Raw genomic sequence first — 19,265 nt, 5'->3', positions numbered from 1 at the left:
ATTCCAATTTATCATTGTGATGGCTGACATGAAAAGATCTCCAAAAAGTGATGGGTTTTTTTAAATTTAGGGATACAGAATACATGCATAGACACACATGCCTGCATGTAGTAATGCAGCTGCAAATTGCTTTTGTCTAGCTATACTGAAAGGACAGGAACCCTTTGCCATGGGTTTAATCAGGCTTCAATGTTATAATCAGATGTCTGGGACTACCTGGCAGATAAAAAGGTACAGTGCAAGTAACCCTATGTCCATTCTGTAAATATCCAGCGGGCTTTTACCACCTCCCCATCTTTTCCCCATCCAGGTCCCTCTAGCAAATTTATTTCTAGGACCATACCATCCACCCGCCTCATAGGAAGATTAAGTAATGCTATAAGAATGGGAGGTTGGCTCCCTACCATACCAATACCCAAATGCCCTCTGTTCCTTTAATGGACACCTCTTTAAGTCCTTTTCCAAGCTATTTATCTAGTCACTGTATACTTTTCCTCTGGAGCACCTGCACTGGACATTTATCCTACACTTAAATGATGAGTAGTGATATATGACCTACCACTCTTCATGACATGCATGAACAGAGCCCTTGTTGAACCTGCTGTGGACAAAGCAAAAACCCCAACTGCACTCAAGCTAATATGGTGGTAAGAGAAAAATTCCTTCTCAGCCCTCCTGTAAAAGGAACAGCTAGCATAATGCCCACAGCAGGTCTTGATAAAGCCTGGTATTTTACCACTTAAAAAGGTGGAGAGGGTATATCCTTGATTCATCCTGCTCCATGTAAAAAGAAGGCTTCAGGCATAGAGCTGCCGGTTTTAAACTCTGCATTACTCGGAGATGAGTCAGCAACCATGCGGACCCTTGTGCAGCAGTTTTCATCTTCCCCCACCCCCAGCCATAAAGTCCTATTTCCTTCATTAGACCAGTCAGTCAAATACACACACCCATGCTTAAAGGTGCAGGACAGTTATTCAGACAAAAATGGGATTATAAACTATAACAATTTTTGCAACAAGGAAATTGAAAAGGTTATTTTCCTTGTTCAGCTACCACATTACTTTGTTAAATCCCAAAGAAGATAAAAACTTCTCTGTCATCAGAATCAAAAGAAAGATGCTTCTGGTTTTGCAAATGTATTTTTAGTAGGAAAGAGAAATGTAGCTTTACACGCATGATCCATAGCTCACTGCAGCCTTCAGTGGATTTTGGATCAAGCCCATAAGCCTCTGTCTTTTTCCAAACTGTTAATGATGCCATGTGGTAACCATGTGATTACATGAAACTGAATTTTAAAATCAGATTAAGGTTTGTGTGTGTGAGTGTTTCTTCATCTTGATTTTACTTAGGCAAAGGCAAGGTTGTTGTGCATTTCCATACATTAACCTGGATGAATTTCTTTAAGCTTTAACCTTAACTCTCTGGAGTTTGGACACAGGTTTTGGGGGTAATTGTAGCATGCTTGTAATGCGTGTTTATCATTGTTACAGATATGTACTATCACTTTAATTCCAGTTTAATATAGTTTTTGTCTGGGAAAAGATCAACAGGCATGCCAGATTACCAGTTAAATGTCATGAAAAGTCTTGGAGAGGTGTAATGGTAGTATAAACATTCCTGGATATTTGTATATGAATCAATGGGCATGCCTAATGTGCTTTTTTTGTTTCTCCTTCTTGGGCCAAAATTGCTCAAAGCTAAACAAAACTAAACTGTTTTCCTACATTAAATAAATCAAGAGAAGACAAAATATTCCACTTAATATTTATATAAATTAATTTCCCTATAATTCTATTCGAGATTTCATAGTTCTAAACATTTGTGTTTCATCAAAAGAACTGGTGATAGTTAGCACTAATACTTGCAATTACAGATTTCCTGCCCTTTTGTACATCATTTGTTTTATTTAGAACAGCAGTCTATATTATTATCCAGTTTCATTTTCTAATGGTCTTTATTTGTTTGTTTCATGAAGTTTAATGCATTTTGTGGCATAAGGCACATGGTATAATAGGATTAAGAAAATACCAAGACTATTAGTGTGTGGACACAAAAACATTTAAAAAAATTTACATTAATATGGAGGGCCGTAAGTTGAAAAGGATCATGTTTTTTTTTCTTTTTTAATTTATGTGCACAGGACCAATTAACATTTTACACAGGATTTTACATCCCTAATTTAGACATACAACTGTTCTGTTATTGGAAAATCACTGCACACCCTAAAATATTTATCAGTAATATGAAAGAAGTATGCTTAAAAGTAATTTTTATTAATACAAAAAAGAGAGAGGAAAGATCTAGCAGTGTCTCTTTGTTTTTAGGTACTGAACCTGTTTTTGGCCTTGCTGCTGAGCTCATTTAGTTCAGACAACCTTACTGCTACTGATGATGATAATGAAACAAACAATCTTCAGATTGCTATGGCAAGGATTCAGAGGGGTATAGATTATGTGAAAAGAAAAGCACGTGAATGTGCCCAAAAAATCTTCATGAGAGGACTAAAAGATGTAGATGAAATAAAATCAGTGAGTCAGCTAAACAACAGGGAAGACAACTGCACTTCCAACTGTACTGTAGCTGAAATGAACAGAACTCTGGATAATCGCAAAGATGAGAATGGAAGCATTGGTGTTAAAGGCAACCATGATTTTGCATCATTCATACACAACCCAAGCCTTACTGTGACTGTACCAATTGCTGTTGGGGAATCGGATTTTGAACATTTAAATACAGAAGAGTTTAGCAGTGAATCAGAGCTAGAGGAAAGCAAAGAGGTAGGACTTGATAATATTTATACCAATAAGTATATGAGTTGCCTTCAATTTTGTCATCAATTTTACTCTTTCATGTTATAGCTTACATTGTTTTTTGCATGCCTCAAGTTCATCTTACTCCTTCTCCTGCATGGAAGCAGGACCAAGTATATCTAGACCATTCCTGAAAGATATTTGCCTAACCCATTCTTTAAAATATTCAATGATTTGTGGTTCTACAACCTCCCTTTGCACCTTTTCCAAGATTTAATTATCCTTATAGTAGGAAAGTTATCCTAATATCTAACCTAAAATTCTCTAGCTACAGATTAAGATGATTAATTCGTATCCTACATTTAGTGGACATGGAGAGGAGCTGATCATCTTCCTCTTTTTAACAGCCCTTAAAATGCTTGAAGACCAGGAGTGGACAAGAGTCTGTCAGTGGGTTGGATCTGGCCCGCCTAGCTCTTTTATCTGGCCCATGCAGCACTTTCTGGCCCTACCCCCTAATGTGTTGCCAGAGAGCCGAAATGCGCAAGTCCTTTCAACTGCTTCTGTTTAAAGGGCTCGTGCCTTCTCCATGGTCACTAGGCAACAGCCACGGGGAAGGCGTGAAAACAGTTGAAAGGGCTTTAGTGTCCCCAGCTCCCAGGCAACCTGCTAGCAGTGAAGCTGGAAGCAGCAAGCCCTTTTAAATAACAGGCATTGAAAGGGCTTGCAGGTCCCACCCCCTGTTAACGTGAAGCCTGGGAGGTGTGGGCCCTTTCATCGCCTGCTATTTAAAGGTTCCGCCCCTTCTGAGGAGGCCTGTGACCTTTTCAAACATTTTTGAAGTTGTCCTCCTGTTGAAGACTGTTACCAGGTCCTGCCTCAGTTTTCTTTTCTCAAGATTAATTATGCCCAGGTTTTTTAAAAAACCTTTCCTCGTAAGCCAATTCTTGAATAATTTTTGTTCTTCTTCTCTGGATTCTTTTCAATTTGTGTACATCTTTCCTGAAATGAGGCACACAAAACTGGGCACAGTACTTCAGCTCAGTGCTGAGTAGAGCAAAACCATTCCATCTATGTCTTGTATACAACATGCTGCAGAATTACACTTTTTTCTTTTTCCCATGGTAGCACATGGTTGATGTTCATTCAATTTGCTATCCACTACAACCCCCCCCCCCCACCGATCTCTTTTAGCAGTACTTACCACTTTGCCATGTAGTTACATTTGTGCATTTGATTTGTCCTTCTTAAATATTATAATTTGAAATTTGAGTTTCATCTTCTTGCCTTCAGACCAGTTCTTCAATTTATCAAGGTCATTTTGACTTTTAATCCTCACTGAAAAAATGCTGGCCATCCTCCCAACTTGGTGTCATCCACAGATCTTCCTCTCTACTGTACAAGTCATTAATAAAAATATTGAATACTTTTGGACCCAGGACTGATCCCTGCATGATTCTGTTATATATGTCCTCCCATTTCGACAGTGAGACATTGATAACCACTCTGAAAATGGTCTTTCAACTAGTTTTTGTACTCACCTTATAGTAATTTCATCTAGACATTGTTTACCTAATTTGTTTATGGGACTGTTACAAGGAACTGTGTCAAATAGTTTTGTTAAAATAAGACTAGAGTATGTCTACTGATTCTACGTCTACATTAGGACAAAGCAAGGGAAATTAGGTTGGCGTGGCTTGACTTGTTCTTGACAAATACAAATTGATTATCCCTTATCACTGTGATATCCTCTAGAGTAGAGCTACTCAACATGTGGCCTATTTCTTTGTGGCCTGCAGTGCAGTTTGGGTTTACATGGGGCTCAACATGCAGCCCTTGGGTGGGAGCCAAAACAAAAAAATAGTCAATAAAATGGTCTTCTATTGAGATGCATTTTAGTAGTTAAATTTTCTGGACTGTCATTGCTCATGAAAAATGTTGCCATTTGGGTAGAAATCGGGTAAATATTTTTTAATTTTTATTAATATCAACAGAACTGACTTAAATAGGGCCTGTGTGTTGTGTAGTCTTGCCTTAATCTTTGTGTTCATACCCATCAGTGTGAAAGAAGCTATTTGCATATATATTTGCATATATATGCAACCACACTTAAGTTGCAGCCCTCGGCATGTGCTGTGAGTATTATTGTGGCCCCCGGGGCTTCCAAAGTTGAGTAGCCCTGCTCTAAGGGCAGGCATATTGGCTCCTCAGCGCTCCCTGCAGTGACGTTTTCAAGTAATATTGGTTATGATGAGCAGTAACATACTAGGAATGTTAGTGTATAGTCAATTACACAATTAACCGATAAGCCTGGGTTTATCAGTTAATACTAACAGCTACATGTGCCCATTCCTTGCTGCCTCTGTATCAGAGGCAGCAAGGGGGGGAGGTGGGAGCCGATCTGTGCATGCTGGCTTCTGTGGAGTTGCCTACCCCAACCCTCCCTCCTCCCCCTTTGCTGCCGTCTCTGATAGACAGGTAGCAGCATAGGGGAAAATGGAGCAGGCAGGAGCCGGTACACATGGGAAGCAGCTTCCAAGCCGGCTCCCCATGCATATTGGCTCTCGTGGAGCCGCCTGCCCCATGCGCTGCTGCCTCTTTATCAGAGGCAGCGTGGGAAGGGAAGTAGGTGAAAGTCATTGCTCATGGGCAGCTGGCACAAGCTCCCACCTCCTCTCGCCCCATTTGTAAATGTGTAATCACTAAAATTTTAAGCAAGTTACTTGTTTACACAAATGCACGATAGTTAACATCACTATAATGTACTTCAGCCTTTTCTCCCACAGTACATAAGGACTGGAGTAGAAAATACAAAGTTCTGTCTCTAGCCCTTAGAATAGAAACCAATTTTGTGTGTTGTTGCTTCCCATTATCCAATGAAGTCAACAAGGTTATCACTTAAAAAAATAATTTAATGTATTTAAAACACTTGAAAATTATTAAAACTTTTGCTCTATGGATTTAATCTGAAGCCCTGTGAGGTCAGTTGGAGTCAATGACAGCATCAATGATTTACAATGAACTAGAGCTGCTTTTTCAGTATTTGATTATCAGCTTTTCTGTTCCTAGTGTTATACCTGAAAAAATATTTGAAAGAAAACAAATATTATAATTGGAATATCTTCAATACAATTTTAGGTAAGAATGACAAATAGCAATAAAAACTATTAAAATAATTTCTTGCCTGTCATGTGCACCAGCTCTGAACTGATGAACACAATTGTCCAGATTTAACCATGGTACTCTAAAATCTTTGACTTCAAGTATTTGTGGATCACAGATTATTTTAATCTAATGATTTTTTATGTAAAAATAGTTTGTGCTCTTTTAAAACAAGTTTTTTAAATACATTTGCTGTATCAAGGTGTAGTCCTGTAATTTGAAAGACTAAACAATGAAAGGTTTTGTACATGTTTCTATTATTTACTTGTGATTTAGCGCACAGTGATGATATATTATTATATTCATTACCGTAACTTGACTTGTTCTATATATTTTATGGGGCATATGACACCAGGTGTATCATCTTCACATCTCAAATGAAAATGTGTGTTTTAATTTATGGTCATATAAAATTAAAAGGGCCTATAATTTTGCTCCTTCCACTTTTACCCTCCAAGATACAGTACCCCTGCATGAAAAGTATCAAGTCATTACCCCTTTGGAATTACCAAAGACCTTTTTATTTTTAAAAGTTATAACACATGTTAATATTTTAACTATACTATATTTTTATGGTGTTTAGAATGTTTTAGTTTTAGGTGCTACATAAATTAAACTATATTATATATTATTAACATGGATTTTGTTAGATATTGGTTAGTGTTTTCTTGGAAGGAGTGTTGGATATTTTCAGGTGTAATGATATCGTGCTGATGTCATTTTATTAAATTTGATAACTGCACTGTGGAAATTGTTTTCCTACGCCACTGCACAGGTCATAATTAACCACCTTTTGTATTTTGGGTAACAAATTCCAGAGCTGCTCTCCACTGATATTCAAGTTTAAACATATGTAAGCTACTCTTAAGTGCTATTATCTGCTTTTCTTTTAATTTAGTCAGATCGAGGAAATTGACTCGGATAATCAGAGTGGCCGATGAGACACACACATTCACTGAATCATATCTTCTATACGCAATATGCTTTCAATAAATAAGGAAATAGGTTGTCTTTTAGTCAGAGTTTACGGAAATATTATGTCACATCTGGCACACAGAGTGCAGAGATGTCCAACCTACATATCTTTTTTCCTGTAACACTACATACTCGGATGGCAGAGAGTAGGTTCCATAGGAGGAGTTTTGGTAGCTCCATGCTACTGGATGGTTCCTATGAAAGAGGGGTTTTGCCTTGTTTTTATCTGATTTGCAACAGCAGACTATTTATTGTGAAAGAGACAATGCATTAGAGGATCACTGATATAGCGATAGGTATAGACTTTCATTTTAACTGTCTTCTTCATTTGTTATACTATAGAATTAAATTTTGTATTTACATGTTTTTCTATCAATTACATAATTTAAAAATGCAGTTGCATACTAAATATGGTAATAGGCAAAATTAATACCTGAGGTTTTGAATTTGGTCTCTTGTGACTGTTCTGTGGTCACTTTCAGAAACTGTGTATTAAATACAGTTGTAGTGAATAGAATAAAATGGTGAGAAATGAAAGAATAAAATGATTTATTTTTTAAAGACCTAGTGTGTAGCACTTGCTGATGTTCTGAAAATGTTTGCAAACAATATAGACGTAGGTATGTCATAATTTTTAAATCTATTGAGTCTAAGGTACATTTATCAGTGTCAGTCTGCCGATATTATTTCTTTAAATATGTCTTTGTATATATATGTCTGCAGAAGTCACTAATCACCCAATGTGTAAATTTTATGTTTTGAATATTTGTAACATAGATAAAAAATGTATTGTTAAATATTTTGGAAGCCATATTTGAACTGTTTCCAGCACACAAAAAATGATGGTATTGTATTTTGAACTTCATTTCCTACCATTCTTACTTCTCACAGGAGTAGATTGAACGTGGATCAATCAAGAATGCAGCTCTGGTGCTTTTTAACCAGGCAAAGCTACGGGTCAGCACTCTTACACAGGTTACCTAAAAAATCATACATATATAATCACTTTTTAAATAAATATTGACTGCATGCTTCTCAGCTGTAATATATTCCTTCCCGCCATCCATTGCAATACTGGAGAAACATGCACAGCTGCTCTGTAAGCTGAGTCATGTGACTCATATCACAGCATGGTCGGGGGCAACCCCAACATTTTTTGATTATCTTTCTCTTGTTACATCGTCTTGGTACTTAATGTATCACACTTCAGGGATATAAAAATGCATGCTTTGTAGGTTCTTTAAAAAAAATGGATTATAAAGTGACAAGAATGCTAAATAAGAGATTATCATTTTTTTTAAAATATATTTGAAATTGTTTAACTTTGTATTAACAGTTTTTAGATATCTTTAAATTACAAACATTCGGATCATATTCATTCCTGTAATGCATATTTAAGTAAATATTTTTCCTTATGTTAATTATTTAATTGCTAAAATCTGCTTACATTTTGGTAGTATATGTTGAATTTTTTTAGTTGCTTTAACTTTTATAATTTAACACGTAGTTTTCTCTTTTAAGAAAAAATTTAGGAATAAGGCCCCAGTCTTGCAAACATTTACACACTTGCCTAACTTTATGTATGTAGGTAGTCTCACTGAGCTCAGAGAGATGCACAGCACACCAAGTTGGGCAAGTATAAAAATGTTTGCAAGATCAAAACCTAAGTCTCTACGAAAACATCCATCTTCGTTTTGTTTGTCATCATCCCTGAGTGTGAACATAGAAACAATGTGTTTGTGTTTGTGTGGTACCTAGCACAATGGTATCTTGGTCAATGGTTAGGATTCCTAGGCACTACAATAATACAAATTATAAATAATTTTGAGAATGAGATTGAATTAAGTTATAAGCAAATATGTAAGAGTCAGGAAAAAAGGTTGTAGGTCAAAGCCCCTAAAATTCTGATAATATAACAATAGTTGAAGACACAGCACAAAACAGCACACCCAGCTATGTGCCCCCCTCATTCATCCTTTCCATAATGGTGGGGAAATTTCATTTGCTGCCATTTGATGGAACTTTAAGTACAATTTAGAATTGTGCTCATAGCCTTTGGTTGTACAATCCTGCAGAACTTCTGTGCACTCACCCTTTTGGTTTATGTTGAATATAGAGAGAATCTCAATTGTAACTTTTAAGGATTTTTGTGGGTGTCAGTCCCCGCAAAACACAAGGTTCGAAGGGATGCCGGAAAGAATGGGACCACGACTGGGGGTTTAAAAAATAAAAACTGATTTTATTTTGATGATGACTCTGGCACCTAATCACATGCGTAGTCGCCAGATAATCATCAGAATGAAAAACAAACAAACCATCAAACAATATAAAACAATTCCCTGAGGCTTTTCTAAATCATAATAATTCCCAATAACTGCCCAGGGGTTAGAAACACTTGAATTCACACTGGTGTTGTTCATAAGTCTAACTATTTACACTATATTACACAAAAAACAGTTAAGAACCTTAACAACCACTATTAAAAGAACTAACACAATAACTCTTAAACTACTGTTACGTGATAAGCAATGAGGGGAACTCAAAAATCAATTGGGATAGGGATAATCGCGGGGGAGAGGGGTTATACCGATTCTGAAGACAGCAGGAACACGAGTACCAGCCACATGCTCCTAAACTGTCTCCACTCAGGTCGACCAACTCGAGGTATGCTCAAACAGACTCGAGAGCGGGGGGTGCAAGGCGACTGGGTGATCAGGCCAGGCGTTGACACGATGTGATCCCCAGTGTGAGAGGGTTCAGCTGCCTGTTTTATTGCCTGAGGACTTATCATCCCATAGGTTGGTTTTTGCCGCAGTGGGTGGAGTGAGCATGCCTGACCACAAGTCAGCTCATTGGCTGATCTTTCACTGCAGTGGGTGGAGCGAGCAGGGGAAGATCAGTAATTTACATGCCCTTATATGGGAAGTGCTCTGCCTCAAAGACAGAGCCCCCTATACCAGCCTTAGATGTATGACAGGCTATGGCTCTCCTGCGACGGGCAGCCATTGTTGTTGTTCTGACTCGGACAGTGGGAATGGAATTCAGGAGCCAGCATGTATAGAACTGACCACTTACTGCCTTTTAAAGAAGTCTTAGAACAATTTTGGTTGAGGGATGCACTAAAGTAGGCCATAGTATGAAATCCAGCCGCACTGGTGAAGCAAGGTGGGAGGGCAGGGTTTTGTGTATTATGTGAAACTTTGTGTTCTGGAGCATTCTTAAGTAAGTGAGATCCTTCCTGTAATTAGTGCAAAGATCTGAAGTTTACCAACACGTACATTCTTCTTAGGGAGAGTATAACTTTATGGCTGTAGCTGAAAATTGTTTGTGAATACCGATCCAGATAATCCAACAGTTACCATTGTAATTGATACATTTACTAAATAGTTCTATAAATCTGGCATTTTTGCATTACTGGATTTTTAATAAATCTAATTAAGATTGATCAACATTGACAAAATCTATAAAGTAGAAGTCTAATCCAGTATATGTAGAAGATAATGGTCTTGATTCACATCTGCAGGTGCAAAACAATATTTTACAAAGATTCACTTTAATTTCTAATTTGGGGCTTTATGGAAGCACCAGTAAAGGAAGATTTCTATGCAACTCCTTTCCTAAGTGTCTCCTTATTTGGTCTCATCCTTTAGTGGGCAGCTTTACCCAGCTCTGGACCTCCCAGTGGTGGTGATAGGTGAATTATGCCAGTTATGCAGAGGAATCCAAGTAATGAATTGTGAAATTATAAATTATAGCTTTGCAATTCTTTTCTTGACAAACATTTGGGTTTTTAATATTAAACTCCTAATTACTTGCCATCTTTCTCTTGTTAATCTTGTTTGTTGAAGTTACATTGGTAAATAGATATATCTCTTCATAATAGGGATGTAAAGAGTTAACCGGTTACCTGATAAGCGTTTAACCAGGGTAACCGGTTAACCAGCGCCAGATCAGGCTGGAGAAGCCCTCCCACCCACAGTGTGCACAGCTGTGCGCCAGTTAACCAGTCAACATATAGTTTAACAGGTTAACATTTTAAACAGGATTTTACATCCCTACTTCATAACATTTTTTGACTGCAGTTTACTTAGCTTTTGAGAGTGGGTTTTGTGAGTACTTGTATATGGTTGGCTGTGTCATTAAAAATCCTATATCTGATTCTTTTAGCGTGGAAAATGTCTTACAACATGTCTTATAGAGATAGTGCTCTAGCTCTTTCATCAAAATGTTCAAGAAATGTATCAATTGAATATTTCTATCTGAAGGCCCAATTCAGTTACATTTACCTATATTGATTAGTACCTTATTTAGCTATTAGGCTAAAAGATGGTGTAAAGTACTGCTCAGGGTGGCAAATTCTGATTCTAAGTAAATAAATGGTTCACTTGTGTCATGTCTTTCCATTTAGTCTCATCAATTAGAAACTGCCTGTGATAGCAGCTCAATGTTTTAAGTAGAAAAAGTATTTTCCTCAGAAAATACAGTGTTCTGAATAAGTAAGACTGTCCTCCCTTGGAATATTTTCTAAAGAGGAGAGAGAAAGAGAGGCGTTCTGAGGGTGTGTCTACACTATACAGCTTTAGCAACACAGCTGTGTTGCTATAAGTCAGGCAGTGTAAACACCTTTTGTTGGCACTTCTGCTAACAAAAACCTTCCAGCCCCTATGAGTGGTGTTTGCTTTGCATTGTTTTCACTAGTACTTGCTGCATCAAAGCTTTTGTCAAAGGTTTAAACCCCTGTGAATGACAAAATCCTTGTTGCTCAATTTCCAATGCACACAAACCCTAAGAGTGTCTAGACTACATGGCTCCGTGAACGGAGCCATGTAGATGAGTTTACTACATATAGCAAAATGAAGCGGCGATTTAAATAATCGCCGCTTCATTTACATCAAAATGGCCACCGCGCTGTGCCGATCAGCTGATTGTCAGCACAGCGCTGTAGTCTAGACGGGGATCAGCCAACTCCAGCACCCTTTGTCGTCAGATCCTGTAAGCCTTGTTTCATGAAGCATAAAGGATCTGACGACAAAGGGTGCTGGGGTTGGCTGATCCCTGTCTAGACTACCACTCTGTGCCCACAATCTGCTGATTGGCACAGCGCGGTGGCCATTTTGATGTAAAGCAGCAATTATTTAAATCACCACTTCATTTCGCTATGTCTAGTAAATTCATCTACATGGCTCCGTCAACGGAGCCATGTAGTCTAGACATACCCTAAGTGTGCCATTTCTGTTTCCACTTACAGTATATTATTGTATTTCTCTGGAAGGGTCCTTAGCATTTCTTCTGGGAACCCCTGGATATATATTTCCCATTTTAAATAGTTTCCTTTCCCCCCATTGCAGGCACCATCCTCTAGATTAAGGAGGGCTAAACATCAGTGTAACGACTGGTGTTGTTAATGGCATTACTGATGTGAGGAAAACAATACACAGTATAGGCTATGTCTACACTCGTGACTTCTTGCGTGAGTAATATGCAAATGAGGCTAAGCGTGGAATATTGCCAAGCCTCATTTGTATACCTAATGAGCCATCATTTTTTTCAGAAGAGGCTCTTGCACAAGAAGGAGCGTCTACACTGCCCCTTCTTGCACAAGAAAAACCCTCTTATGCAATGCTGTTACACCTATTACTTTTCAGCATTGTGCAAGAGGGTTTTTCTTGCGCAAGAAGGGGCAGTGTAGACGCACCTTCTTGCTCAAGAGCCTCTTCTGAAAAAAATGGTGGCTCATTAGGTATGCAAATGAGGCTTGGTGATATTCCACGCTTAGCCTCATTTGCATAATACTTGTGCAAGAAGCCACGAGTATAGACCTAGCCAAACTGTTTTAATGTTTATAGGATTAATTTTCAGTTTGTGAGGTTTTCATATAGCAGTTGTGTAAATTCAAATAAAAGATTCTGTTAGCAGTTACACTTCTTAAAAAAAGTCACTATTTACATCATATATTTTAATCTTAATTTGCAATGCCACAGATTTTCAGATTAATTTTACAAAGGCTCAATCTGATTGAAAATAAATTCAGGTTATTTAAATAGCCTTCATTTAAACTACTCCACCCTGTTGCTCCTTATTCTAAGGTAAGAATTCAGTTTCCAGACTCTTGGGAACCACTATATGGTGACTATTAATAAGTGCTGACATTAATGGCAACAGTTGTGTGAACAAATTCATAAAAATAAAGAATTCTTTAAAGTGTTTGATGTAAATATATTCATCTGATTATTTAAACAGAAATTAGTTAAAACCTTTAATGAATAGTTGTATTCTGTATGGGGATTAACCACCATATCCTGTAAAAATTAGGATTCCGTTCAGACAAGAAATTTACACACATTTTCCTGACCCTTCTAATGTGAAGGCAAATGTTTATGAACTAACTATGCTAAGATAGAGGACCTAGCTAATGTGTGAAATGTTCAGAAAGAATACTTATCTTTATGAAATGGGAATATTAGCAAGACTTTTTGGAAATTAAAACACATGAATATTTGGTTTCTCATCATATATGCTATTTCTCCATGCTACAAACAGTGAGGCAAAGTTAAAGATTAAAGCATTAAGAAAAGTGATGGTATATTTCAACATAGAGGCTTTATATGTTGTTATGCTACATTTTGAGTAAGAGCATGGAAAACATTAGATGAGAAAACATTCTTCCTTACTTTTTGAAACTAGAGAGCATTGCTTTTAAGCAGACCCTACTCCTGGTAACTTCGAGTGGTATGACCCCATGTATCTATAAACCACATGGGCAGCAATATATGCTAGTTACCTACAGTTCCTAGACCACCTAATTACAAGCATGTTCTGCAGTAATAGTTAGCCCTATGTAAAATCCATAGAAAGCAAAGCAAATAGGGATGTAAAAACTGCCTAAAAGAGTTAACAAGTTAAATGATTTGGTTAATTGGGAGGGTGGCTACTATGGCCTGGTGGCACTATGTCCACAGGTGGCAGGGGCTGCTCCAGCATCCCACCAGCCAATTAACCAGTTACCTAGTATGCAGGCTAATAAGCCACCTGCTTACCAGGTAACTAGTTAACCAGTTAACTTCTTACATCCCTAAAAGCTATTTGGTTCAATTATCAATCAGTACCGAAAGTCTGACTTTGTTTCTTCACATGATATAGGAATGTTGTGCTCTGTTTGTTACTTTACGTTGTTAGTATGGTAGAACCTCAGAGTTACATACACCTCTGAAATGTTTGTACATCTGAGCAAACATTATGGTGGTTGTTTTCAAAAGTATATTTCAAAACTGAATATAGACTTAATACAACGTTGAAAATTTACAGAAGAAAAATGCCACTTAACCATCTTAATTTAAACTGAAACAAATACAAACCCAGTTTTCCTACCTTTTACAAACTGTTATTAAACATTTAACAAAATACTGTATTGTCTCTGGTGGCCTAGGACTGTGTGTTTGTGGTTTACTGGTCAGTTTGTAACACTAGTATTCATAACTCTGAGGCTCTACAACTATAGCTGTATATCTGAGAAATGTTCGCATAACATAAGTATTTCATTATTAATTATATGTATCATATCTCACTTCTTTTGTAACAAACACAGTAATCAAAAAGGCTTATTCCATCCTGTCTCCACAGAAAGGAAAGCAAGTCAGCCATAAAGCCATCTGTGGTGCAAAAACAGTTTATACCAATACTTATTACATAGAATATGTTTGTATGCTATTTTGGTGAATAAGGGTTAATCAAGACACCACCCACATTTAAGTAGTAATCTCTCTAGCATTAATTTATCATAAATTAAACTCAAATATCATGTACATAGATATACTCTTTATAATTATGATTATTTATCTTGTCCTGTGTTGATGCTTGAGATCCTGAATTATCTGTCTTTAATTCAACATTATCTATTAAAGTAGTTAAATGAGCAACTCACAGTTCCAGTGACAGGAAATTTATATAAGGTTGTAATTATTTTCTGCTAAATGGTGTGAATAGATAATATACTATGACAACACAGTTTCACGACTCTCATTTTACTTTCTACTTTTTAAAAACAATAGATCAGTACTTTTGAAGATTTTTAATTTGTTTTATAATCCAGTTCATAATCCTGTCATTGCTGCAGCATTTTCCTACATAAATGCTATCCATGGTGGAATGATGAAAGCCATAGCTTAATCTAATTCTGTAGTGTAAAGAAACAGTATTTTCTTCAGTTTTCAGAAACACTGTAGACAAAAGGTAGATATTGGGCTGTTTGCTTACAATTTTAATTAATACTCTTATAAAAATTTGAAATAGGCACCTATACTACATTATATAAATATTAATAGTTGAGACAATATTCCAGATATTCAGATAGGAAATAACTGATTCAATTGTGTTAGTAAAAGGTATCAAAGTACCTTTCTCTACACTAGTGATGGGCATCCACAAATTGTAGTGAGCCGCATGAGTGGCTCTCCTTCACCTGTGTGGGCTGCAGCAGCCCGTGGCTCACTGGGATTCCACCTGTGGCCCTCCCTGTGCACCCTCCCTCATTTTGTGCCTCTCACGTCCAGGAACCCCACACTTACCTGCTCCTCTCCCACAACTTTTGGAGTGTATAAATCACCTGACTTGTGCTCCATCCCTGCTCTTCCCTCTCCCTCCCAGAGCTGGATCACCGTGAACTACTGATTTGTGACATTCCAACTATGGAGGGAGAAGGAGGAGGAGTGGGGATGGAGTGTATGTCAGATGATTCCTAAGCTCTGAAAGTTCTGGGAGGGAGAGGGGATGTGTAGGGAGTGTGGGGCTCCCGTGTCCCAGTGCATGAGAGGCATGTGGGGGAGAGAGGCTGCCAGGGGATCCTCAGGCTGCAGGTGGAGCCCCAGTGGGCTGCAGATAGCCCACCACTGCTCTACACCCTGTCATTAAGTTCTTTATATCTTCTCACAAATACAGCAAAGTTAACTTTCCCAGCATTTGAAAAACAATATATTTACAAAGGTTTGGGGCATCCTGTTATATCTTCGTAAATCAGGTTTCTATTGAACATACCCTAGCCTATGGGTGGAGAAACTTTTTTGGGTTGGGGGCCACTGACCACTGAAAAAAATCTTTTGGGGGCTTCACACAAGTGGCAACCAAAAAGAAAAAAAATCTCATTGATGTGTCTCCCAATTGAGGAGGAGAGAGACACTCCCCACATTCCCCTTGTACACTAGACCCTAGGGGGGCCCAGGCTTGAAGATTTTTGTGTGCTCCAGTCCTAAGGGCAGGTGGTCAGAGGAGGCTGGAGCATCAGCACAGACTGACCATTAAATAGTCTAATATTGTAACTTAATTACATCTGTTGAAAGCATAGCTATCCTTCAATACCTGGAGACAATATTATCTTCATAGTTTGTTTAAATTAATGTATGAATATAATTTGCTTGCTACGTCTGTTTTCTTACATGAAATTTTGTTTAAAAATTATCTTGAATTGGAATAATGCCTCTAACTCTTCTGTAAGCACTTCTCAGGTATAGAAAGTTTCTTGTAATGATACAAGTCTTCATACATTCATTAATATTAGTTCTGTACAACTGACTTTTGTTGTGCTAAGTGTGCTTACATCATTCCTTACATACATTTAGCTATGTATCATTGCAGTCATTACTGATGTTATGGTAATGGTAATGACATTGCAATAAGGCATAGAATGATATGTTGAAAACTACTTTAATTTTGTTTGGTACTCAACTTTGTCTAAGGTTAACTATTGAGAACATCTCCATGTTTTTTTAAATTATTAGGATACAGGCTTTTGATTTCTTTGGATAAATGGTCTTGCAGTAATGGGGGAACACAAATTCAGACATTAGTTTTATGACTCTTTCCTTTACTACTACTGTTACTTTGTTAGCTTTTCTAAATTTATTTATGTATTTATTTACTTACAGGACAGGTATGAGTACCAGAGTAACAAGTAGTTTCAAAATGCACAGGAAAACGCATGTGCATTAGCAAAAGAGAATGTGAAATAATGGCTATTGAAATTAAATTAATGTGCTTTTTTTCCCTTCTGAAATTTCAGAAATCTGAAAGGTATTGTTGAAAAATCATAAGACGTGATTACATATCAGTGATTCTGGGTTAAGAAAAAAGTTTTTAAATTAAGAGCTATTAATTCATATTTTTCTGTTTGTGCAAATCTTTCTGTTGTGTCTGTTGGTTTGGTCACAATGCTGGGAAAAATGTCCCATTCAAAGTATGGTCTGTTTTATAGTCAGAGTGAGAGAATAATTTTAATAATTAAAATGCTCTGTTAATATTATTGATGCTTATTTTCAATATATTTTAAGTTGCTTTTCATAGTAGCCAAATCACATGCCAAATTACATTGTTTCCACTAGGGGAAATTGTGCTATTTCTAATTTTGTGAGATGGGGTATTCAATAAAATGAATAATTATTTTATAAGCCATTAATAAATGTTCTAGCTACATCACCCTGACGTTCAAGAAATAGTAGGAAAAACTACAGTAAAAGTCATTTATTTTTTCTTTTTATAGTATAAAAAATTAAAAATAATTTATACCGGTCAGAAAAAAGCAACATAACAACAAATGTTTTATATATACCAGATTTTTCTGGAGAACAATTTCATCCTGATGGCTGGCAACCTAATAGTCTATCATCAGGATCTTCAATGTTATGGTTACAGAGCCTGCTATGATGAAAGCTGCTATCATCTTTAGGTTTCTAAATGATCCTGAAGCACACAGTGTAATTTGTATGAATACAAAATGTAACAGGAGCAAAATATAATAGGAAAACAATAGCAAATGATAAATCTCAAGTGGGCCTCATATCAGAAAGGCCACTCACTAACAGTCTAGCATTTGTTCAAAAATAATTGCTTACTATTTTTACTCCAAATATTTTACAGTTTCATGTGATCGCATGCCTTAGGGTTTACAAATATAAAGATGCACTCTTTGCACACTTACTAGTTGTATGTGTGAATGCTAGTTGTATGTGTGGAGGAGACTGGAGGTTTCTTTGGCCACATATACCAATGTTTGTTGTTCCTTGCACATAATGTTGCATGGTTAATATTAATTAAAATTCAAAATAAATATACTGATATAAATAAAATCTATATTGTGGGTTTTATTTTCAGAAACTAAATGTTTACAGCTCATCTGACGGTAGTACAATTGATATAGCTTCCCTTGGAGAAGAAAAAGCAGATATTGCCTCAGAAGAAGCACTTGAACCAAAGGCCTGTTTTACAGAAGGTATGGAAAGAACATTTTGGTTATCAATTCCCAGTAGTGCAGGCTGATGCAGTTATGCTCCAGGCTTAAATTAGGCTAGATCAGAAGGGGCTAAAGAGGGCTGGTTGCTGACAGGTTGTTCATAATTTTAGGATACCTTCTCAAGGCCTTGACCCCCCCCCCCCAAAATTTTAACCATATACTTAACTTTACCCATTGCTAACAGTCGGTGAAGTGACCATTTTCATTAATGAGGCATTTTGGATAAACTCGAGATAAGATTATTGGGTCTATAAAGTTTATACTCTCAGTCACTCCAGTAAAAGTAGAAATCTTCCCTTTCAAACAATATTAAATATGTAGTTTTCAGTTGATGTGTTCTATGAGGACATCTGATTTAAAACCAAGTCTTAAACTAAAATGTGATGAAAACAAAGAAATTTCATAAGATTTGGGAACCTAAGTTTGGTGCAGTACTAGTTTCACCAGTGAAACACTTTCAGAAGGAAAATTTCTTCCAAAATCCCCCATAACTCTTAAGAGTGGTGACATACTACATAGCAGTTTCAAATCTTCAGCTCTCAGCATTAAGACCAAAGGTTTTTTTATATATTTAGTAAGAAAAGCCTACTGAGTAGCTTATCATCCAGGGGTATGATCCTTGAGTCATCTTGGGCTGATCAAATTCTTGATGTGATTTGTGTTAAGATCAATGGCTTTTCACTTGCTGGCTGCAAGAAACCGATGTTACATCCATTAGTAGCAATCAGTCATCCTAAACAGATGCCTTATACCAGTGGTGCTCAACCTTTTTTTTTTCACGACCCCCAGGGCCGGGAAAATTTTTATTGAGCAAAAAAACCCCCACCTGTGGCCCCTTTAATTTAAAGTTCTGGTCCGCTGCCCCTGTTGCACGTATGACAGGAGCCAAGCCAGGAAAACAAAATGGTGCCTAGCCCGGCGCTGTGACTTGACCACGGGTTGCGCACCACTGCCTTATACATCTCAATGCACAGATGAGAAAGGACAATTTGGGGAAACTAAGTTAGTTGCTGAGAGTACGGAGAGACTTCTGCTCTCACTGTCAAAGTCAGCATAGCAATCTGCTAGTGTCTACCATCAGCAAGGGTGCCCAGGCAGTC

General features: G+C 37.2%; 1 protein-coding gene across 3 annotated transcripts in view; it reads left to right on the top strand.

The window, feature by feature from the left end:
* The window catches only part of LOC102458957 (sodium channel protein type 2 subunit alpha-like), a 167,254-nt gene that overhangs the window by 94,630 nt on the left and 53,359 nt on the right, over positions 1-19,265 (top strand). For all 3 annotated transcript variants that reach the window (XM_075933532.1, XM_075933531.1, XM_075933530.1), the window contains 2 exons: positions 2,325-2,777; positions 18,027-18,144. In XM_075933532.1, the coding sequence (XP_075789647.1) occupies positions 2,325-2,777; positions 18,027-18,144 (571 nt within the window). The remainder of the gene's footprint in view (positions 1-2,324; positions 2,778-18,026; positions 18,145-19,265) is intronic.

The sequence above is a fragment of the Pelodiscus sinensis genome, chromosome 7, assembly GCF_049634645.1.
Source record: "Pelodiscus sinensis isolate JC-2024 chromosome 7, ASM4963464v1, whole genome shotgun sequence".
Taxonomy (NCBI): domain Eukaryota; kingdom Metazoa; phylum Chordata; order Testudines; family Trionychidae; genus Pelodiscus; species Pelodiscus sinensis.
Note: the sequence above shows the minus strand (reverse complement) of the source record. Positions and strands in the feature narration are given on the sequence as shown.